This window comes from Harpegnathos saltator, unplaced genomic scaffold, assembly GCF_003227715.2.
Source record: "Harpegnathos saltator strain DR-91 unplaced genomic scaffold, Hsal_v8.6 scaffold38, whole genome shotgun sequence".
Classification (NCBI taxonomy): domain Eukaryota; kingdom Metazoa; phylum Arthropoda; class Insecta; order Hymenoptera; family Formicidae; genus Harpegnathos; species Harpegnathos saltator.
This window is the reverse complement of record NW_020230183.1, coordinates 2,054,647-2,078,459: the sequence shown is the minus strand read 5'-3', so window position 1 is coordinate 2,078,459 and position 23,813 is coordinate 2,054,647. Positions and strand designations below refer to the sequence as shown.

Below are 23,813 nucleotides of genomic sequence, written 5' to 3'. Positions count from 1 at the left end.
CGTGTTCCACGATTTCGAAGGGGAAAGAGAATGGCATTGTGAGTTTTTTATTCGGAGGGCATTTTCAAGGTCAGTTGAAGGTCAACTTAATATTTTAAAATAGAAAGCCAAATTTTTTATTATTTATTTTTTTTCTACCTAACTTTTGTTAACTTATCGACCTTTGGAAATTTTAAAATTATGAAATTAACGAAAGTTAGAGCAATATTATAATAATATGATTTCTTGATAGTATATAAAGTAAAAAAGTCTAATACTATTTTTTCTTTCGACAAATAGTTAGCGAGATATCGTAAGTTAAATGTTGAAAAAGTTACCAAGTTTTCCTTAAATATCTTTGCTAAATATCTATTGCCAAAAAATATTAGGCAAATAAAAAAATGTTTCAGACAAAAGTTGTCAAAATCAATTGGTAGAAAAAGAAGATATAATCAAAAATTGGGCTTTCTATTTAAAAAAATTAAGTTGACCTTCAACTGACCTTGAAAATGCCCTCCGAATAAAAAACTCACAATGCCATTCTCCTTCCCCTTCGAAATCGCGGAACACGTGTTTTAGCTTTTTTTTAATATCTTTCAGTTTTCGAGATTTTTTACCTGTTACGTTTGAAATTTAGCACCCTGCATATGTTCTCCACTGATCCGTCAAGGTGGATGGAACTTGCAGGGTTAACGCGCTACGAAAATCTCCTCTCGGGATCACACCTATTCGCACTTGCCGCGATGGAGACCAAACGCGACCAAAAACTTCAAAGGACTCTCTCCTTCGAATGTCCTTCGAGAAAGAGCTCGACGACATTTCGCCGAATGTACCACCTGCGGAACGCTCCGTGAGTGTTAAAATTGACGCGCATTCTTCGTTGGCACTTGGCAAGAAGACATACAGGCGGTTAACCCGACAATCATCTCCTCGGCTTTCCATGTTTACTTCGTACTCCTGCGCGATCAAGTTAGCCATCGTGGGAAAAAATGACCTTGCGTGGACTTCGCTCCCGGCGGGCATATGAAAAGGCACGGATGAATATTTGATCCGATGGGAATGGGACGGTATGGACGAAATGCAACGAGCGCGACGTCCTCCGCATTCGTTACGACGAGCGGGAGACAAGCCTCTCATAATTACAGTTTTCGCGCACGGCATTCGAAGCGGGACCGTACCGTGCGTCGTCGTAAATAGAAGAGAAAAAAGCAGCTACAATATATACGCGGCCGAGCGCGAGGAATTATTAACGACCGTAATTAACGGCAGACCGTAGAATTACACGCACAATGTGGTAGTTAGTGGAGGTTGACGCAGGCGAACCCTCACGTATAATGATTCCGCAGTTTGCAATTTAGTTATCTCCGCGATATACGCGATATAGTCTCGTTAGGGCAAGTCGTGCTCGTCGTAGCCCAGCGTGGCGCGTTATATCGATCTCATCGGTACGGTATAGCCGCGTAAAGATGTGAGAGACGGTGTATTCTTGAAAAGGAGAAGAGAAAATAAAGGGAGAAGAGAAGATCGCGCGGTAAGAGTGAGCGGTATCGAGAGAGCCGCACTCTCGTCACGGCTAAATCAGGTCGCCATCGCCGCTCACGATAAAGCCACGCAAAATGCGAATCTTGAAGAACAAATAAGACCGAAATCGCTAACAGTTGCACCATAACGAGCACGATCAGCGGCGGCTTAGATACTCTCGAGATACTCGACAGAGGTGTCTTTCTCTCTCTCTCTCTCTCTCTCTCTCGGAGGTATCGCCTCGCTATAGGATATTTCCGCGCCGTGGAGGCGCGATGCTCCAAGGAGACAAGTCCCTCTTGGTCGCAAAGCTATGCAAATACTTTCGTTGAATTTTTTAATATACAGCGTGGGAGGTGTGTGGCGGCCGATCGAGTGGTCGTCGAGCGCCACCAAATTTCTCTACAACGCGTTCACGCTCGTCACGCTTGTGCCGCTGTACTTCCTCGTGCTGACGCAGTTTATGGATATCGTTCTTGTCGTGGATAACATGGACGACTTCGCGACGAATTCCCTCATGTTCATGACTATCGTCGGTGTCTGCTGCAAAGCCACCGTGGCGGTGCTGCGTCGGGGCGCGATCATCGATTTGGTCGGGATGCTGCTGACGGAGCCGTGCAAGCCCCGGGACGAGGCCGAGGCGGCGATACAGGCGAGATTCGACGAGTTCATCAGGTAGAGGTCGTTCATCAGACTGAGGCAGTACCTCGCCACGGCAGCAAGCAATGTCTCTCCGACGTTTCCAGGTCGTGCTCCATAAAATACACGCTTTTGGCGACCGGCTCCATCACGAGCTTCACGATTAGATCGATGCTGAACGTTGCGCAGGGTCACTTACCTTACAGAGTGTGGCTGCCGTACGACTTGAACAGTAGCCCGTTGTTCTGGATCACGTCGATCCACCAGATGATCACCTTGACCTTTGCCACCATCATCAACGTCGGCACGGAGACTCTCATCTTCGGCCTTTTCTTGCAGACGTGCGTCCAGCTCGAGATCTTCGAGTATCGAATGCACAAGCTGCTGATGAGTAGAACGTCGCGTTCATGTCGGGGGTTCATTCCCCGCGGCGTGTCGGATCAAGTGGGAACGATTTTATCGGGACACATTCGTCATCATCTCAACATTTACAAGTTGGTCGCGTGTCGCACATCTATTCTTTTACGCATCTGCAAAATTACGTGTGTGTAATGATAATATGACGTAACGTAAGGCAATTCGTGTGGAAGTAGCATCGCGCTTATCAGGAACTTGCGAAAGTTCGTCGGGTCGTCGACGACTTCGTCAGCTCGAAGGACGAGTCGTTTTACAAAAGTCGGACAGAGATGAAGAATAGCAAGTAGTGAATAACGATAACAGACACTTTGATTAAACACATCCGCATGTACCGTTTCTACTTACTATTAATAAATTTTATGTGGAGAAGAGGGATTGGTTGGATCAAGGTGAAAATGAACGAAGATCGCGTTTTAGTTGGAGGGAACAGAACTTGCGAGCTAAATTCGCTCCTAGGGATCAGGAATTCTGTTTTTCTTATCGAAAACAAATTTTTGCTTCCCGAATTTATAAGAACCAAAAATATTCTGTCTCTCTCGAACGACGCGCGTTTAGTTCGCTCATTGTCACACCCATTCAATCGTTTTTCTCTTAAATTAAATAAAAATTAAATTAAATTAAATAAAAAGAAAAATGAAAATAGTATTCTATGAAATGATTATAACAAACTCCATTAATAAAAGATATAGTTCAAACTCCGACGAAATTCGCAAGCCCCTGATACATAATAAAATAAGATGAATTAACGTGTACTAAACTGCGAACACACGATCTTGAATGCCCACAGTGCCAAGCTAACGTGACGTCATTCCAGGTACGCTAAAACGTTAAATAGCATATTCAATCAGGTACTCTTCTTCCAATTTTTTGGAAGCATTTTAGTATTGTGTACAAGCGTGTATTACATGTCGACGCATATCACGGGCTCCGAGGCTGCGACTTTACCAGCGTATACTGTCTGCATGTTCGTGCAGATTTTCGTTTACTGCTGGTCCGGAAACGAAGTCATACTCAAGGTAAAAGCGTCCCAAAGTCCACTGCCTGAGCATGCGTACATGACTGATGAATTGGCGTGCAGTGTTACCGTAAAGTAATCGTTCTTTATTGTTATACTGTAAACAGAGTGCGAACATAGGCAGTGCAATATACCACATGGATTGGCCTTCGCTATCGATCGGCGAGAAGAAAGATCTCCTGATGATAATGAAACGTAGTACAATCCCTATAAAATTCACTAGTAGTTTCCTCATAACTTTCTCTCTCGATTCTTACAGCAACGTTAGTAATACTGTTGGCATTATAATGGAATAAGTACTTATTGTAGCAAATAATGTATACATATATCTATGAAATTGGTAGAGGTGTGTCTCTTGTTCTACATCACAATTATTTTTCAGATCCTGAAAACGTCGTACTCGGCATTTAACGTATTACAACAGTCTTGAGATATAAGAAATCGTAAACGTATATTTGAACATATAATGTCGTAGTTTTTTAATAAATTTAGCGATTCTACAAGTCTCTCTCAATTTTCTACTCAAAACTCTTTTCTTTTTTCTTAAATTAATCTCGCTGTTGCTCTCTAACATTATCTTATCAAACTGGTCCGCATCCTGGCTTGAGAGAAAACGAGCCGAGATAACGAGTTTTCTTCTCCTTGACTGTCCCGGTAAATGCCTTAGCGATGCAGCACATTATATAAAAAAAATGACAAGTCGTTTTCCTTATCTCTAAGGACAAGTATATGTCTACGGACAATGGTTGCCGTTCAAAGCTCTTAATAAGTGATCAGCAATCAGTATGTATAATGCAATAATCACAAGATAAGTTTTTCTGACATTTATATATAAGTAACAATGGATATTTAATAAGTGTTTTTACGATATATATTAGAGTAAACAATGGTCTTATAGTACGATATAATCACTTATGCTGTTGAAATAAATGACACCAGAAATACTTTCCTTGCATGTACACTTGGTTTCAAACACTTTTCTCTCAATACAGTTCGGAACGCAGCCAACGGTACAATAAAATCGGTTTTCTGATCGACCTTCAAGTTAACTTCTTTCAATAACTGCGTTTCAAACTGTACTGAAAGAAAAGAGTTTAGTCCGTTTGGCAAATGTGTATATATATGTAGATTGAAACAATTAATATTGCATACTTTCTTTGCAAGCTTTGGTATGCTTCTGTATAAAAAATAATCTTTGATATAGAATCTTTTTCGCAGTTTCCAGCCAATTAGTGCTACAATTGGCACGTAAAATATAGGCTTTACGTACTAAACAGATATCACATACATTATGCTTGCAACAGTAATATGGCATCTTGGCACCTACGACAACGTCTATACGTAAAATAGTCATCTGTTTACAATACTAGTGACACTACAGGGAGTAATGCACGTGCCCACTGATGGTTGCAGGATATAGATGAGTTTAATAATTTTTTTTTTTTAAGTTTAAAGGTCAATAGCAGAATGGTCCATCAAATTTCTCAAAAGACTGCTCGACATCCTGAAAAAACAAAAAAAACATTAATTTCAACAATTATATGTCTGAACTGATTTCTTTATCTTTAGTGTGACCTATTTCACAGGATTAAACGTTAACATTACGTTACAGTGTTGTAAATCTTCTAATGATTTTACAATGTGCTTAAAATTTAATGTGTATTAAAGTTTAATATGTATTATAGTCATTGATACGTACTTTTTTATCATATGATCGTAAATGTACGAAGGAATTACCGTCACTGTAATGATATGTCCACCATTTTCAATTTCTGCCGTAATTTCTTTATCCTTCATCCCGACTACATTCTGTAAAATGTCAAGTTATTTAAAATTATTACTATCTTATTAAACTTGGAAAAATAATAAGGAAACATAAATTATGCAAACCTTTCCATTAATTTCAAGTATTTGATGATCAGTCAATAAACCATTTCGTGCAGCTGAAGAATCTTTAATTAGAGCAATTATTTTTCCATTCTTGAACTGAAATCCAATATAACCTGTACTATCCTTGAGCATTGTGATGGTACGCTCTAATGGTCTGCAATAAAATCATAATAGTCATTGATAATCATGCATCGAATATATTTATAATAAGCATGCTGAAAATACAAGTGCATCAAAATTAATTTTTTTGAAATCCTGACCTATCACGTATGACCACTTTAATTCCATTGGTGCTTGCATTACGGAAAAGCTTGTGCACTTGATCCATTGAATATCCAGCAACACACACTTCATTGATACTTAAAATCTGATCACCAAAGCGTAACCCGGCCATCGCAGCTGGAGAATTCTGACTTACAAGACATACAAAAACGCCATTGTTCACTGAGTGTACTCGAACACCAACTTTTCCATCTTTATCCTTACACAGCACTAGCTGTAAAAAAAAAAGAATAATAAAATATTAATTTCATATTTTCTTAATGTTGAAGCAAGAACTTTTAGTTTATAAAAGATTAGGCAATACTTTGGTGTGTATCAGTTGATGATTGGAAATAAAAGTATTTTAACATATACAGTCTAACCTCTCTGATGCCATTTGTTACAACAGCTTTCTGCAAAGCCACTGACTGTCCTGTCAAAGGTGCAACCATCCCTGCTAATGAATAACTTGTTTCGTTTAATGAAGCAACTGTCATCTGAAATTATAATATAGTATATATATATCTTGTGAATAAATTAAAAATGCAAACTTTTCCTTAATAAAGTTAATGACCATAATGAAGGTAAATTCGATAACATAATTGTGACATTTGTTACAATTGAGAGCATTGTATAAATGCAAATTAGAATAAAATATTCAATATAATGTTGAAGTTTGTTACTTACATTTGGACGTGTTGTGAGTGCATATTCAGGCATATTTTGTGCAATAGTCTCTTCAGTCAGCTCAAGTCCCATGTAATCTCCCAAAGATGGATACAACGGTGCTACAGAAGGAACTTCAGCAGGAGCTGAAGGAACTGCAGGTCCTATCGGTATCGGTGGGGGCGCATACTGTGCCCCCATCTCGATTTGTGCTTGAGCCTATAATGTGATTTCCTATTTAGTATAATTTATTATTTTTTTATAAGATACAAAATATCAGGTACATGACTTACCTTCATCAGATGATCCACCTTCATATCTTCCAATGTAGGATATAGAGACATTTTGGCAATTCTTTATATGCCTTTACAGTCTTATCTTCTTTCTTTAAGTGGCTGATAACAATACATATTTAATATGAAACAAAAACTCAGAGATATTGATAACATATTAAAATTTATCTTATTCTGTTTTTTATATTATCAGAATGACTTATTATAAAATTTGTATAACTATTTTATTGTATTGTAATCTAACAATTCTACTTTATATCTTAATAGTGTAATATCATTTTGATTTTATAAAATATAAATAGTGGTATACATATCATCTTTATATATTTTTATAGATTTCATAGTATTTATTTATATCTCTATACCAGTATATATTTGCTTATAATATTTATATGTCAGTATCTATTTATGTCTGCTCATATAAAAATACACAGCTGGGTATTAATGAGGTCAGATTTTTTATATTGACATGACATAAATACAGAAATTAGATTCTGATAGATAAAATCTTTTTTTTCTTTTGCTACATATCCCAAATAGAGTATGTAATAATAAAGTGCGGGATAAATTCCGCAAGTTATTGATGCACAGTCATATGTGTTGCAACATGGGGAAATTTTGTTCGGTCTTACAAAGACCGATTATTCATATGTGATGACATCATTTGTTGGAAAAGATGTGTGCATCACATTCATTCCATCTCAATTTTTATCAATATTTCCATCTAATAGCATCGTGGCATGTTTGCTCAATACGTTAAATAAATAATAAAATAAGCTGCGGTTAAAATAGCCAGAGCTACGCTCACTCATGACTCAACAACTGATAAGAAAAGTTCGCATACCAATATCATGACGAATGTATTAACCAACACATGACAAGTAATCTCCAAGATTATTTGTCATGTGTTGGTAGACTTACCAATCAATATATAGGCCTCAAGTGTCAACGCACTATTCCGAATACAAAACGCAAACGCCCCAGGTGACAATTCAACGATACTCTTCTTTGCGCGTCTTACTGTAAACTGCTGTAAACTATCAACTCACACAATGCCAATATCTCGACGTTGACCGACAACTGTAAGATCGAGTGTTAGATCGAGTGCGGTAACGACGCTGCCACTCGCACGATTGACAAAGATGAACTAATGGAGAGTTTACACAGCACCCGTGCAAGCTGAGGAACATAGTGGGAGTGACACCATTTTCTATGAATGAGTTTTGCGACGAATCCAGTATCCAATATAAGGATGTGGGCGATGTTGAAGAAAATAATTGACTTCCAAAAAATTGATCGAAAATGTATCAATTTTTCATCATCGATAAAATTTTGAAATCATCGATTATAATCGATAATAATCGATTAATTTGAACTTTCTTGATAGCGAACCTTTTTGTCTACTATTGGTAAATGTTTTTATTTTTTAAATTGTTTAAAAAATGGTAAATGTTTTTATTTAAGACCAAAATACTGCTGCGTCTTCTTTTTTTCCGTTATCGCATCTTCTGGTGCAAATAAATACACTGACGACAAATACGTTGCGATCAACATTTTTCTAACGCTATCAATGCTTTGAGAAGTATCATTCTATCTTTATTCCTCATTAAATGTAGAACAATATCCGGTATTCGTTAAGATAAAAAGATATTATATGATAATCGATTTTGGACAAGTCTTAAAAAGATTTACTATCGGGTTTTGAACTTTTATTTTTCTTTTCTGTAACAGAGATAAAATCTTTCTGATCTGTTATTATATGCACCGATCGCACTACTGAAAGATAAAGCAACATCTGACTTGTCATCGATTCGTATCACTTGAGAAAAGAGGTCTCTGACCGCAACGTAGAGTGACGAAGAGGATCATTAGCCTTGCGGGATTTTGAGCGTAGGCGACGAATTTCGCTACTTAATAACTTCCTCTCGGTAAATTTGGTCAAATCAACACTAATTACAGTCGCGAAAGTACGTAGCTACACAAAAATACGTACCTCATCGTAGATTTGTCCAGAGTTGACGGATTTCCTTTTATTTCGTCGATGCTATAACTTGTTGTCCAACCACCCATTTAAAAGTGAAAAAAATCTTTTGACTACATCTAACATCAAATGTGAGTTCTCCACCTCTAAACCGGCACAATTTTCCTATGATATTATTTTTTTTAGAGATAATACAATTCAAAAACTGCAAAATTGCAAAATGTATCTCACAAACCATTGTACTTCAAATTATCCGTCGTTTCAACTTATCTCTTTGTTATTATTCCGTTATTCCTACTTAAATCCAACCATTGCCGTAAAATTGTATAATAGCTTTCTTCGTTTCTTTCAACGTATTTTTACAAATCTTCCAATTAAACCCTATCAAAGCTCGTACGAGCCTGCACGTTCTCAATAGAATCTCCTCTGACTCAGCCGAATCCAACAAACAACCATATCTCCCTGATAGCGCAACGTCCGAGCGTTGAACGAGGCAGAGAGGAACGTGAGAGCGGCCAACACGGTGTTTTCGACGACACCGACTTTCCGCACTGGGAAAGGGCGCCACCTGCATCCATTTTGAGAGGGGAACTACGATACTACATCCACTTTCAGGTTTCGGCGGTAAAACCTGTATGTGGTGGCAGTCCGTGCTACATCCATTTTTAGGCGGTTTATGTCCGTGCTACAACCATAATAGCGTACTTGAGAAGTACGGTCTCGCACATTGTTAAGCGTATATAACATGAATTAACATGTTAACATGTGCAAAAAAAAGAATTGACATTGTGTATGATTAATATCATGAAGATCATACGAAGTGCCCGGTAATTAGCTGCCAACCCGAAGTGTAAGGGTAGATTGGGTTGAGACAAACATAAAAGTCCCATACCATTTTGCGAGATTCGCAATAATTATCGAGTTATTAATGACAGTTATTAATGACAGAAATCTGAGGAGTAAAAGCGCACCGACATAGATGATTCGAAAAGCGTTGCAGCTGCTCGGGGCAACGATCATGAATCTTTTCCCTAGCGTGAACTAATAAAAAATGAAAGACTTCTGCGATCAATACCTAATTTATTCATCAAATTAACGCGGATTAATGGACGATTCGTATTAATTTTTTGTTTTCTTATAGAGAAATGAAAGACTAAATCAGTACTAAAAATCGAATATCGATTAATACCATAAATCGATGTCAAAAAATTGCACACGTGCAGTGACAATTTGTTCTTATTTTCCAGATACATACCCCTCTAATCTTATTCAACAAATTAACTCAGATAAACGAACGATTCGTATCAATTTATCTCTTCTTATAGAGAAATGAAAGAGTAAATCAGTACCGAAATCGAAGACCGATCAATATCTAACTTATTCATCAAATTAACTCGGATAAACGAACGATTCGAATCAATTTTTCTCTTCTTATAGAAAAATGAAAGAGTAAATCAGTACGGAAAATCGAATATCGATCAATGCGGTAAATCAACGTCAGAAAAATGTCCACATGCAATTACAATTTGTTCTTATTTTTTAGGTACTTACTCTAATTTACTCAACAAATTAACTTGAATAAACGAATGATTCGTATCAATTTTTCTTCTCTTATAAAGAAATTAAAGAATAAATCAGTACCGAAAATTGAAGACCGACCAATATTTAATTGTATGTATGCTTTATTGATTCCACTGGCGGGGTTACAAATTGCAATATAAGCTCTCCCCCTTACTTCCTATTACGCTCGCCCCTTCCTCTTCGCACACACACACACACACACCCATCCCCCAGCCCTCCTTAAATCTACTTTACAAATATCTTACATCTACTCGCTCGCTTATCTCTTATAATTAATTGTTCGCTTATCATCTATTCTTATACATATGTATATATCTATATTTCTATGCCGCTGTTACTCCTATAATTCTTATTTCCTACGGCCGATTTTCGCTTTCCTCCGTTCATTCCATTCCTTCACACTCTCTCCCTCGCTCTCTTCCATCCTTTTATTCCTCCTCCTCCTCTCTCTCGCCCCCTCCATTCCTACTCCCCTCTCAACCCTCCTCTCCCTCCCTCTCTCCTAGCAGCCTTTCTACCACCTATCCAAATCCCTTTTCCTCTCCCCCCCATCGAGCACGATCAATATTAAATTTATTCATCAAATTAACGCTAATATAGGATAAATGAACGATTCGTATCAATTTTTCTTGTCTTATAAAAAAATGAGAAAATAAATCAGTACCGAAAGTCGAAGACCGTTCAATATCTAATTTTTTCATCAAATTAACGCAGATAAATGAACAATTCGTCTGAATTTTTTCTTTTCTTATAAAAAAATGAAAGGAGAAAACAGTACCGAAAATCGAATACCGATCAATATCGAATTTATTCATCAAATTAACGTGGATAAACAAACGATTTATATCAATCTTCTTTTCTTTTATAGAGAAATTAAAGACTAAATCAGTACTGAAAAACGGAAATTGATTAATACTATAAATCAGCGTTAGAAAATTATCTAAGTGCAATGACAAGTTGTTTTCATCTTGCAGGTAACTTAACCCACTAATTTACTCAACAAATTAAGTCGGATAAAAGAAAGATTCGTATCAATTTTTATTCTCTTATAAAAAAATTAGAGAATCAGTCAGTACCGAAAATTGAAGACCGATCAATATTTAATTTATTCATCAAATTAACGCGGATAAATGAACGATTCGTATGAATTTTTTTCTGATAGAGAAATGGAAGAGTAAATCAGTACAGAAAATCGAATATCGATTAATACCATAAATCAGTGTTAAAAAATTGTCCAAGTGCAATGACAATTTGTTCTCATTTTTCAGGTACTTACCCCTCTAATCTTATTCAACAAATTAACTTGGATAAACGAACGATACGTATACATTTTTTTTGTCTTTTAAGAAAATGAGAAAATAAATCAGTACGGAAAACCGAATATCGATTAATACCATAAATCAGTGTCAGAAAATTGTCCAAGTGCAATGACAATTTGTTCTCATTTTTCAGGTACTTACCACTCTAATTTACTCAACAAATTAACTCGATTAAACGAACGATCCGTATCAATTTATCTTTTCTTATAAAGGAATAACAGAATAAATCAGTACCGAAAACCGAAGACTGATCAATACCTAATTTTTTCATCAAATTATCACGGATAAATGAACGATTCGTATTAATTTTCTGTTTTCTTATAGAGAAATGAAAGAGTAAATCCGTACCGGAAATCGAATATTGATTAATACTATAAATCAGTGTCAAAAAATTGCCCACGTGCAATGACAATTTGTTCTTATTTTTCTGGTACTTACCCCTCTATACTTATTCAACAAATTAACTCGGATAAACGAACGATTCGTATCAATTTTTTTGTCTTATAAAAAAATGAGAAAATAAATCAGTACCGAAAACCGAAGATTGATCAATACCATAAATCAATGTCAAGAAAATTGTCTAAGTGCAATGACAATTTTTTTTCATCTTGCAGGTACTTACCCCACTAATTTACTCAACAAATTAAATCAGATAAAAGAACGATTCGTATCAATTTTTATTCTCTTATAAAGAAATTAGAGAATTAGTCAGTATCGAAAATTGAAGACCAATAAAATTGAAGATCAATATTTAATTTATTCGTCAAATTAACGCGGATAAATGAACGATTCGTATGAATTTCTTTTTCTTATAGAGAAACGAAAGAGTAAATCAGTACCGAAAATCGAATATCGATCAATACCGTAAATCAGAGTCAAAGAATTGTCCAAGTGCAATGACAATTTGTTCTCATTTTTCAGGTATTTATTCCTCTAATTTACTCAACAAATTAACTCGAATAAACGAATGATTCGTATCAATTTTTCTTGTCTTATAAAGAAATGAGAGAATAAATCAGTACCGAAAATTGAAGACCGATCAATATTCAATTTATTTATCAAATTAACGCGGATAAATGAACGATTCGTATGAATTTTTTTTCTTACAGAGAAATGAAAGAGTAAATCAGTACCGAAAATTGAATATCGATTAATACTATAAATCAGTGTCAAAAAATTGTCCAAATGCAATGACAATTTGTTCTCATTTTTCAGGTACTTACCCCTCTAATCTTATTCAACAAATTAACTCGGATAAATGAACGAATCGTATCAATTTTTTTTGTCTTATAAAAAAATGAGAAAATAAATCAGTACCGAAAACCGAAGACTGATCAATACCATAAATCAATCCCAAGAAAATTGTCCAAGTGCAATGACAAGTTGTTTTCATCTTGCAGGTACTTACCCCACTAATTTACTCAACAAATTAAGTCGGATAAAAGAACGATTCGTATCAATTTTTATTCTCTTGTAAAGAAATTAGAGAATCAGTCAGTACCAAAAATTGAAGACCGATCAATATTTAATTTATTCATCAAATTAACGCGAATAAATGAACGATTCGTATGCATTTTTTTTTCTTATGGAGAAATGAAAGAGTAAATCAGTACCGAAAACTGAATATCAATCAATACCGTAAATCAGTGTCAGAAAATTGTCCAAGTACAATGACAATTTGTTCTCATTTTTCAGATATTTATCCCTCTAATTTACTCAACAAATTAACTCGAATAAACGAATGATTCGTATCAATTTTTCTTGTCTTATAAAGAAATGAGAGAATAAATCAGTACCGGAAATCGAATATATAAACGAACGATTCGTATTAATTTTTTCTTCTCTTATAGAAAAATGAGGAAGTAAATCAGTACCGGAAATCGAATATCGATTAATATCGTAAATCAAAATTTATATTGCTGTTTAATTCCATCGTCGCAAAAGATTTGACGTTTTCTCTATCCTAGTCCTAACTTGTAGAAAATTTGGTACTGATATCTATTTGACAAAAGTACGTCGGACTTTCTGTACTAACTAATATAAAAAATTTTCTTTCATTCTTATTTTTTCTACGTCTAATATTTTAATACTGAATCTGTCAAAATGGACCGGTCTGCAGAAATCCTGGCAAGACGTTTCTCTTTCTTTCTCGCTCTCCTCTCTCTTCGTCTCTGAATCGCCGCTAATGATCGAAAAGCGCAAGCGGAAAGTAACGAAAATTTATTCATCCAACTAGAACATCCTTCGTGTTATTTTTAAAGCGTTGGATAAATACCGATCCAGCGTTTTGTCAAATATCTAACAAAAGTATCTCCGTTTTTTTCTTGCCGACATTCAAATCGATAGTTTTCTACAAGTTAGGATTTGACAAAGAAAAAGTCTTTCCCGAGTCGAAATATTAATTCTACATTGATCCTGCAAATTGCATCCAATTTGAAAAATCAATGCAGAATATCTAGATGTGCAATAGTGAACAAGCTTTGTCCTACCTGAACGTTACATCTCTCGCTACTCTCGCAGTCTCGCCCATGATGAGTCTTCAACAGCGACGTATTCCGCAGTTATTTAATACTCGTTTATCTCGATAATGTATATGTACTTAATCCTTATATTCTTAATTTAAATGAGCAATTTTTGTTGATGTTGATTATATATTCGCTTAACAGCGCAAGAAAGAGAACAAAGATAAAAACGTAAATAGAACTGCCTTTGTTAGAACTGCGCGTGAGATAAATATATAAGGATTAAATAAGCATATAAGAATTAGAGGAAATGGGGAGATGAAAAACACTTTTTATTCTCATCATTCTTAAAATTCTTTTTTCCTTTTTTCTCCTTTTTTTTATTTTTCTTTTTTCTAATGAGAATGATGAGAATTGTAGCTCTTAAAAGAGCTGAAGCTGCAAAAAGACAACGGTTATGTCTAATAATGCTGTTTCACTAATAGAGATTTTAATTCTGATTCGGTACAATAAGAAAGATAAAGAAGAATGAGAAACGGACATTCTAGCAGATTCTAAACGAAAACAGCAATCTGAGCATTATTAGACGAATAAAAATCAACACTTGTAAAATTAATATCAGATTCTAAGATCATTATTCATAGTTTTCTAAATTATGTACAACTTTTTATTGAGAACATAATTAAAAATTTGTATTCATAAACCTTAGCTTGCCTCAGCAACCTTGCTTGAACAGACATTCATATTTTATGAGAAGAGAAAAGTAGAACTCATGTTACGTGAAATTGGGTTAACGAATAATCAAATCTCAAGCTATTTTATCATTTTTCAGATGATAAACTATGAATGCTGATCTAATTTCGACTCGGGTATGTCCTTACTTCGAGTAAGGTACGTTAAAATCAGAAAAATCCTACGTAATAATAATGACTCGAGGTACCTCGAATACCATACATGATGTATCGCTGTCCACGTCTCTCGGCGCGCTCCAAGTCCTCTCTCCATCCTGACTTCTCGATCCGACGTCCTCCTTCTGGTTACTCCGTCGCAGCACCCCCGGATACTCCGTCGTAGCACTGGCGACGACACTGACTCTAGCTCTAACACTCGCGCAAGTAAGATTCGGGGACAAAGAAACGCGTATTAACCGACACTCGTACTATTCTATGTCGCGGTATGCGCGTCGTTCGTCGGCCCGAGGCGCAATGTCCTTTCCGCAATCATGGAGTCATTTATAAGCGTACGAAACCAAACAATCGGGAAGGCACGGTTACCCCCCACCTTGCCGATCAGTGTTGATGCCTGCGTCGTCCGTTAGCTGAAAATGAAAACAACTCGTGTTTTCAAAGCATGCCTGTGAGAGACTCGCTTCAAACTTCACAATATTTATTTACGTTTGTTCCAAGAATTATATTACGCCGAATTCAAACTGTCTCTATTGACATGACATACACGAGATCTGCGATCGCATCATTGATCTTTCTTTGGACAAGAAAATCCTGAGAGGAACGCTATTCGAGAATATCACATTTTATGTTTCAGGTGCCTTGCAGATTATCGAATCCGATGTAACAGATCAAGGAAAGTATGAATGCGTCGCTATGAATAACACGCGTGGGCACGGAGTACTCCAAGTCAATCACGTTATACGTGAAACGTACGAATATTTAATATTATATAAAACTTACCTTTTTAAACAAAAAGATAAAAAAAAAGGCGCCAAGTACAAGCGCAACACGTAATATCCTTCGGACTACACGGACATTATTATTTTGATCATTTTGATTTGTTTGATATTCATGAAGAATTATCTAGATCGCAACCGCCATGTTGAACGACTGAATTGTCGTGTGAAATGTTTCAATTTTCACAAATTCATATGAAATTTTTCATTTCTCACTAATTCACAAAATTCACTTTCACTCTTCACTAGTTCACGCTAGGGAAAAGATTCATGATCGCTGCCCTGAGCAGCTGCAACGCTTTTCGAATCATCTATGTCGGCGCGTTTTTACTCGTCAGATTTCTGTCATTAATAACTCGATAATTATTGCGAATCTCGCAAAATGGTATGGGACTTTTATGTAGGTCTCAATCTGCCCTCACACTTCGGGTTGGCAGCTAATTACCGGACACTTCGTATGATCTTCATGATATTAATCATACACAATGTCAATTATTTTTTTTTTACACATGTTAACATGTTAATTCATGTTATAAACGCGTAACAATGTGCGAGACCGTGCTTGTCAAGTACGCTATTATGGATGTAGCACGGACTGCCACCACATACAGGTTTTACCGCCGAAACCTGAAAGTGGATGTAGTATCGTAGTTCCCCTCTCTCAAAATGGATGCAGATGGCGTCCTTTCCCAGTGCGGAAAGTCGGTGTCGTCGAAAACATCGTGTTGGCCTCTCTCACGTTCCTCTCTGAGGCCCAGTTTCACAACTTGCTTTAAACTCCGTTTAAAGCAAGTTGTGGAACTGGGCCTGAATGAGGCATCGCGCTTGATTAATTAAAACCGCGCAGAATCGCCGTGATGAACGAGCGCACCGTGGCGTCATCTGTCAACGCTGCCGCGCACGACGCTCTGCGCGCTCTGCTCGCGTCGCGCTGCTCGGCAAAATGGGTTTTTAATCGAGGACGCGTGGAGCGCGCGCGGGGCTTCGCGTTGAGCTGTCAATTAATTCGCGATCAAATAAACCAGTTTTCACGCGGCCGCTCGTGGTGGGGTCAAAGCGTATCAAGGTTAGCGCGACGTCAGGGACAAGCGCGAGGCACCGATCGGCAGAATGGACACTGGGATCTCGTAGCGAAACGCCAATTGAAGCGCACGAGACCGACGACAGGGTGCGATAGAGAAACGGAGACGTGGAGGAAAAGCGAGGACGAACGCTTGAGAGCGAGGGAGAGAGAGAGAGAGAGAGAGAGAGAGAGAGAGAGTGAGAGAGAGAGAGAGAGAGACAGAGAAAGCGTGGGAGAGCGAGACGGAGCAAACGAAGCTGACGAAAGGAAGAACAGGAAGAGCGGACGCAGACGCTGGAAAGGCAGCAAGGAGGATCGCGAGGTACGCGTCCGTCACGCACCGAGCGTTCGCCTCGGCTGATTGCAAAGGCGCGCACTTCTTCCAAGGAGGTCAAAAAAATGAGAACGACCTTCTCGTAATCGGTAAGCGTACTAACGATCGTCGTCTTATCTAATTAGTTAAGTCGGTTATCGGGCCTTGAATGCATTTATCTCTCTCTCTCTCTCTCTCTCTCTCTCTCTTTCTTTCCTTCTCCATTCCCCCTTCTCTCTCTCTGTCCCTGTCTCTCTCTCTCTCTCTCCCCGTCCGTAGCTGGACGTTTGTCAGGCAACCGTTTCAACGGCTGCACACAATAGGCAGCAATTTATCGATTTTTCGACAGCGTCGAACGCGAGATTCACGCCACGGTGGGAGGATCTCACGCGCTCGTCCGCGATCGCGATCTCTGTTTACCCTTGGCACGTCATCGCCACCGCATCGCGAGCCGAAGCCTCCGCGCTGTCAAGGATCGCGAACGATGTTTCGTAGGTTATGTTTGTTGTGTGACACTCGTCTGGTCTGAGTAGCGACGACTCGTCGAGCACGCTGTCGCAGCCTTGACGCTCGACGCATCGCTTCGATGTGTACGCACAGTGTCGCGCGTTCACGCGGATCAGCGCGTCCCTCCGGAGGATCGCTCTCGTCGTCCGTGCGCCGTCGCGCGGTCGAGGGAAGAGAGACTCGGCAGGCGTATGAAAGGTCCGGGCCGCCGCGATCGCGTCTCGTGTCTCGCGTCTCCCGACATCATCGCTTCTCATCGTGCATTGTTTCCCCAACAGTGAAACTACGTAGGAGAAGGCGGCGGAGGAGGAGGAGGAGGAGGAATAGCAGCAGGAGGAGGTGGATTTAGCGAGTCGCTCGAGAGGGTGGGAGATGTACGGCGCCGAGAGGGAAGAGGTGTCCGAAAGTTGGTTACACACATATGATCTGAGCAGCACGATGATACCCAACGTGAGCACGGCGCTCGACGACGAGGAGCACTTCTGCAAGCTCATTCTCTACAAGGAGATCAGAGATTCCAGGTATAAGGAGACGCGACCGGTCCGCGGTAGAGTAGTCTCCCCGCTGGTCGATCGGGACCAGACTTGTGCGCCTTCGGTGCGCCTTCAGCAACGTGTAACGCCTCACGCGTACGTGTGCGTCTGTTGTTCTTGCAGGGTGCGAATATGGGACGTCGTCATCTTAGTGCCGAATCTCTTGTTCCTGCTGTTCATCGCCATGCGATTCAACAGAGCGAGGCTTAAATTGCGCGCGACCAGTAGTCCGATATTCCTAGCGTTTTACGGTCTCGTGATTTGTAACGTAGTGATATCGGTGGTGCGCTGCGTGGTGTCCATGACGGTGAACGCGGCGGCGACGGTCGGCGGTAAGGCCGACAAGGTGCTCTGGGTCACGGTTCGATTTTTTCTACTGTCCACCGAGATGAGCGTGGTTATATTCGGCTTGGCGTTCGGTGAGTGACTTGTGCCCCGAGTCGACGGACACTCGCATGCCTGCTTCAGGCTGCCTGCCACACGTCATGCCTCTCGTCATGGTGCCTCTCTGTGTGTGTCTCTCTCTCCCAGGCCACTTGGACAGCCGCTCCAGTATTCGCAGAGTATTGCTGGCCACATCGCTCATAGCCTTGGCGTTTACAATCACTCAAGGGACGCTGGAGTTGGTCCTGCCAGATGACACGTTTCATATCCCCAGCAGGGACTTCTACGTGTTCGGTCACGGCGGCATGATGTTTTGGTTTTGCAGCAGTCTCGTTTTCACCACGGTATGCTGCTTTTTCGCGCATGTTGCTTGCACTCTGTACCAAGTAAGCGTACTCAGACAATGTCAGCCATTGAGAGATCTCGCTTTCAGATATATCTCTTCATATTAATACTGCCATGGACACGGTTGCGGGACCGTCTAGCCCTTCCTAGTAAGTAGCTGCTGCTGCGGGTTCACGGTCACTCCTCGTCCTGGATCGCGAGCGAGGTTTTTAACGGGTCTGTCTGGGTTGCAGCACGGAAAAGCTTTTACGTTTACGCCGGGACGTTAGCGACGTTGGATCTGGTGCAGTCCATCGGCGCTGGTTTCTTAAACTACACGCAGAACCCGGTGGGCCTGTGCATCGTAGACATCACCGCAGCGGTGTATCTGACTCTTTTCACTCCCTTGGTTTATCATACATTCCTGTCGGAATTCTTCGGGTAAGCTTCTCCGGGTCGCGAACGAACTCGAGAACCGTCGGCTCGCTCGAGCATGGTCGATACATGTCGGGGACTCGTTCTGTTTCAGGGTTTCGCAGCCGTCGATAATGTTCTCTTACAAAGCGCAGGTGGACGACGCGATGGACGAAGACACGGTGTCGTTACCGCATCAACAGAGTTTCTCGTCCTTGAAAACCGACAGCGATTACATCTATCAGGTCCATACTCCTTCTATTCACATGCCACTGTATGACTCCCAAGCATCGAAATCGTTTGTTTCCAAGCAAAGAGCTTCTCTCTACTCCCTCACGTCGGCCAAAGACCCGAAGGCCAGCGACGCGAATCCGTACAACTCGCAAGTAACATTGTACCGCTCGACCACCGGTGTTAGGAGCTTGGGTAGACGTCTCAGCGCGGGGAAAGGCACCTCGGACCTCACGAGTTACCCCCTCATGAAATCCGACTCCCAAAAGAGCTCGCCCGACCTGAGATTCTCCGGCCCGAGCTGGAAGGCCGTGTCCGTGGCGCACATTAAGTACGGCGGTCCCAGTAGCGTCTCGAATTTGCTCCTCTCCACCGATACCGCTAGTAACTTCCTGTACAAGCCCAAGGCAAACGACAGCAACGTCAATCTGTTCTCTCAGACGAGGAAAAGCAGCTTAGAGAGCAGCTTAGACAGGCCCGCGCTGGATCACGCGGTCGAGCGCGTCTCGCGCGGCTCTAGTGGCGCTGCCGCGGAAGTGCCTCCGGCACCGGCCCTCGAGAACACGTTGCAGTCCATCCTGGATAGCGGCACGCGCGTTGTCGACGCGGAGGACGATCCGCACAAGTCCCCGGTAAAGGGCAGCGCGCGCTCCAGTCACTCGCTAATAACGAGGCGGTACGACGCGAACTCGCCCGACGTGCCCGCGGACGCCCCGAACGTGACTCAGCGATTACTCCCCAGGTCCACTTCCTTCTGCACGATCGACACCCACCGAAAGAACGGAGACGACTCGAGCGGACGGGAGTCGGGCGGTTTGAACGATTACCTGTTGTCCGTGACGTCCCCGAGATTCCAGAAGAATTACGGCAGAAACCAGACGAATCGCGACCCCGAGTCCCCCCGCGGTCTCCCAGATTCCTACGCGCAAACCGAGTCTTTGTAAATAATCCTTATTGCTAGTCTAGACCTTTGCGAGACGGCTCGTTCGCTTCTGAACTCGGCTATCGAGCTCGCGGAGTTCGGAATCGATTTATTTTCTCGGCTCGGTGAGAGTAATCACAGTTACATCGAGACAACCGAAATCGAAATCGGCTTTTTTTTTCCAATATTTTACTTTTCTCCTTTCCTCCTACAGCTGCATGTTATTTATCGTTTCTCAGTTGTTTCTACCAGAATCTGTCAGACATCGTCGGCCGTTTTTTACTTACACAGGGCTAAAAACGCCCGAGAAAAGTAAGGTAAAAATACCGGGAAATGTACGCGGATCTGTGAGGAAGGAGTTCTGTTCTTTCAGTCTTAGGAAACAGAAATAGGAAACTTCAACTTTCGACGTAGAATGCACGTGCAGATATTCTTTATCCGAAATTGAAGTATTCACGTTCCGTTAATTTCAGCTTTTATTCCGTACACGTCTGGCAACTGTTGTCGAGACGTAACGAGACTCACGACTAGCCGACGGAATAACAACGTCCTCTGGTGTGAAAATAAACCGAGCAAAAAATCGAGTAGCTGCCCGTACAGCCACGTAGAGCCGCACGATTGGCGCCGATTCGATTTGCAAATCGCTCGTCTCGACGCAACGATCGCTTGAGCCGAATTCAGAAAGCGGGAAACCGGAAGCGGGTACCGTTTCGCACAGTTCCAACTTTACTTACCCGAAGACCCGCCGGTCGCTACGTAGCTGGTCTACTCCACGTGTACATATTATTAGCGGATGGCTTTACGTTGTTGATTTTATTGGTTGATTTTACCGATCAACGCGCAGCACAAATCGAGACGTATATTCACCGGGCTGGGGAGGGTCGTCGCCATTATTATATACGTCCGTTTATTAATCGCTAAGTTGTGCATTATAATGCGTAATGGTGAGGTGCCACGCGTGAGAAGCTTTATCCCCGACTAACTTGTAAATATTTAGCATGTTTAGAGGTTTATCTTGATTAAACGTATATTGATGTAGTCAATGCACTTGGTTTTCATTTATTTACACTAACTTGGCGATCTCTCTCACCACACCCTTGGCAATGACAGTATACCCTGCTTTTTTCTCTCCCTTACGCGCGAAGCAGGCAACGAGTGCGGAATCTTGCGAATTGATTTCTCCGACTGACTGATTTCGTTGCGCGTACGTCTCTGTATGTGTGTATTTGTATGCGTGTGCGTGCGCGCGCTTGTGTGTGTGTGTGCGTGCGTGCGTGAGAGTGTGCACTGTTCGCACGGAGCTTCACAATGTCACGATGATAAACGAACACCGTCGGCAGTTATTTTCGTCGTTTTTCACGGCGCTTTCACGGCTCGTGCGATTATTGCAGAACTCAAATTGATCGGCATATCGAATGCGTATCCCCCGCACACACGGGGCTCTCTTGTGCGGAGCCGTTCGCGGTGAATCGCGCACGCCGGGACATTGTAGTCATTGTGTATTATGTTAGCTTCACAGCATAATCTCCCTTAATTAAGAGCTTGCCTCGGTGAACGCAAAAGCGGAATGTTCTTCTTCTTCTTTTTTGCAGAATCACAGTGTTTATGACTCGACCCAATTCGACACGAACGCTACGCCGATCAACCCGCTCTATGCGGCATCGCTGCAAAGCCCAGATAGTATTACCGGTTACAGTATAGACAGTCAAGAGGCGCAGAACCCGCCGAATGGTTATCAACAATGAGCCGTCGCGAATGCCGGCGCGGTGCGCGCGAAGCGAATCAGCCACGGCCGAGTCTGGATATACGAACAATTATCCAACGATCAAATCGCAATTATTCTACAAAGAGCTTCGTGAGAGAGAGAGAGAGAGAGAGAGAGATCCTCCGTGCGCAGGAGGATCGGGAGAGAATCGGATGTTCCCCTGGAGAGCGAATTTCGCAAAAGTTCACACGAGAGAGAGAGAGAGAGAGAGAGAGAAAGAGAGAGAGAGAGAAAGAAAGAGGAAGAGGAGGAGGAGAAGGAAGAGACGGAAAAGAGGAAAAAGGAAAGATAAAGAGATCCGGGTCGGAAACGAAGTGGCTCCGTTCTCGGCACGCGTGAGAGCCTGTCGGGGGATTCTAGTCTAGCTCTTGAATACTTTAGGGCCGTAAAATACACGATACACGAATGCTTTCGGTCTCCATGTGATAGTTGGCGCTTGTGCCCAACGTGATTGCGAAACCGCCGGGAGAAACCGCAAAGAGAAGAAGAAGAAGAAGAAGAAGAAAAAGAAGAAGAAAAAGAAGAAGAAGAAACGAAAGACGGATGAAGGAGGAGAAGAAAGCTCTCGTCATCCCCGTAAATAATTTTTAGTTTGCTTTACTTGAGATGCTCTCGCGAGAAGCAACTAGGCAGGTCAATGCCGATTCGTGTTAGTTTTGTACTTACATCGACCGTGTAGGTCGTCGTGAGATTCACGCTGCGCATGAAGAGAGTAGTAATTTCCTTTCGGCATTAAGTATATTTATTAGCGTCACACATTTATCCGGAAAGTACGAGATGTATAGGTCGTCCCAAAAACTCGCGTATTTCTCTCTCTCTCTCTCTCTCTCTCTCTCTCTCTCTCTCTCTCTCTCTCTCTCTCTCTCTCTCTCTCTCTCTGTCTGTCTCTCTCTTCTGTCTGTCTATCTGTCTGTTTGATCTGTCTCCCTCGATATTCTTCGACGGCGAGGAATTTTCTGCTCGGCTGAGGTTCGGTCGAGAGATATCGAGAGATGCCTCGTTATCTGCGATTCAAAGCGCGCGATAAGGAGAGGATGCGCGCGGCCTTTTGGGATATCCTACATATCAAGTGCGATAATCAACCATGTTGCCGTATTGTTTTATATCGAGAACACTTGGACTGTCGTGTCCCGGTCTTGGTCCCGGAATTCTCAACGAGCACGAGAGAGAGACAGACAGAGAGAGAGAGAGAGAGAGAGAGGAGAGAGAGAGAGAGAGAGAGAGAGAGAGAGACACAACTTAGGATTTAACTTTTGGAAAACTTGCTTATCGTTTCTCCGTCCTTCTCGTCAAAGTGGACGTCGTGTCGCACGAAGGTCCTCCCGATTGCGCGCGAAGCGGCAAACCGGACACTCGCTATTTTCCTACTTTTGCATCGAAAATCATTAGATCGATTAAGGACAATAGGAGTCATTAAGATAATAAAACGTCGCGCGGAGATAGGGACAAGTCTTAGTCTTTTAAGGGGAATCGAAGCCGGGGGCGCGAGTAGGGGTGGGGGAGGGTATGAAAAAACTTTCTTCAGGATGCTCCAATAATAATAATTACGAGAAGACTCCATCCATGGTGTATATACATGATCTGTACTCTAGAGTGTAAAGGGATCGTGCTATTTATATATTAATATATACACACCACCACGTATATAT

At 41.0% G+C, this 23,813-nt stretch overlaps 3 protein-coding genes across 5 annotated transcripts; 2 read left to right on the top strand and 1 right to left on the bottom strand.

Moving 5' to 3' along the window:
* The first annotated feature begins 876 nt into the window (after positions 1-876).
* Positions 877-4,172, top strand: LOC105187302 (odorant receptor Or2). The gene is made up of 5 exons (XM_011148034.3): positions 877-2,175; positions 2,247-2,633; positions 3,371-3,572; positions 3,679-3,834; positions 3,954-4,172. The coding sequence occupies exons 1-5, from the start codon at positions 1,814-1,816 to the stop codon at positions 3,999-4,001; spliced, it is 1,155 nt and encodes a 384-aa protein (XP_011146336.2). The 5' UTR covers positions 877-1,813; the 3' UTR covers positions 4,002-4,172.
* An 824-nt stretch (positions 4,173-4,996) lies between these two features.
* LOC105187304 (syntenin-1) lies at positions 4,997-7,894 on the bottom strand. The gene is made up of 8 exons (XM_011148036.3): positions 7,603-7,894; positions 6,682-6,783; positions 6,410-6,607; positions 6,106-6,219; positions 5,722-5,957; positions 5,462-5,615; positions 5,271-5,380; positions 4,997-5,075 (listed from the first exon to the last, which is right to left on the bottom strand). The coding sequence occupies exons 2-8, from the start codon at positions 6,730-6,732 to the stop codon at positions 5,021-5,023; spliced, it is 918 nt and encodes a 305-aa protein (XP_011146338.1). The 5' UTR covers positions 6,733-6,783; positions 7,603-7,894; the 3' UTR covers positions 4,997-5,020.
* An 8,713-nt stretch (positions 7,895-16,607) lies between these two features.
* Positions 16,608-22,372, top strand: LOC105181970 (transmembrane protein adipocyte-associated 1 homolog). 3 transcript variants are annotated; one of them, XM_011139069.3, is made up of 8 exons: positions 16,613-17,194; positions 17,870-18,112; positions 18,248-18,543; positions 18,656-18,852; positions 18,942-19,002; positions 19,087-19,273; positions 19,362-19,491; positions 21,992-22,372. In XM_011139069.3, the coding sequence occupies exons 2-8, from the start codon at positions 17,964-17,966 to the stop codon at positions 22,142-22,144; spliced, it is 1,173 nt and encodes a 390-aa protein (XP_011137371.1). In that variant the 5' UTR covers positions 16,613-17,194; positions 17,870-17,963; the 3' UTR covers positions 22,145-22,372. The 3 variants fall into 3 exon arrangements, with proteins under 3 accessions (XP_011137368.1, XP_011137371.1, XP_011137369.1); XM_011139066.3 differs by lacking the exon at positions 21,992-22,372 and having other exon boundaries at positions 16,608-17,194; positions 19,362-21,442; XM_011139067.3 differs by lacking the exons at positions 16,613-17,194; positions 21,992-22,372 and adding an exon at positions 17,355-17,789 and having other exon boundaries at positions 19,362-21,442.
* The last annotated feature ends 1,441 nt before the right edge of the window (positions 22,373-23,813 follow it).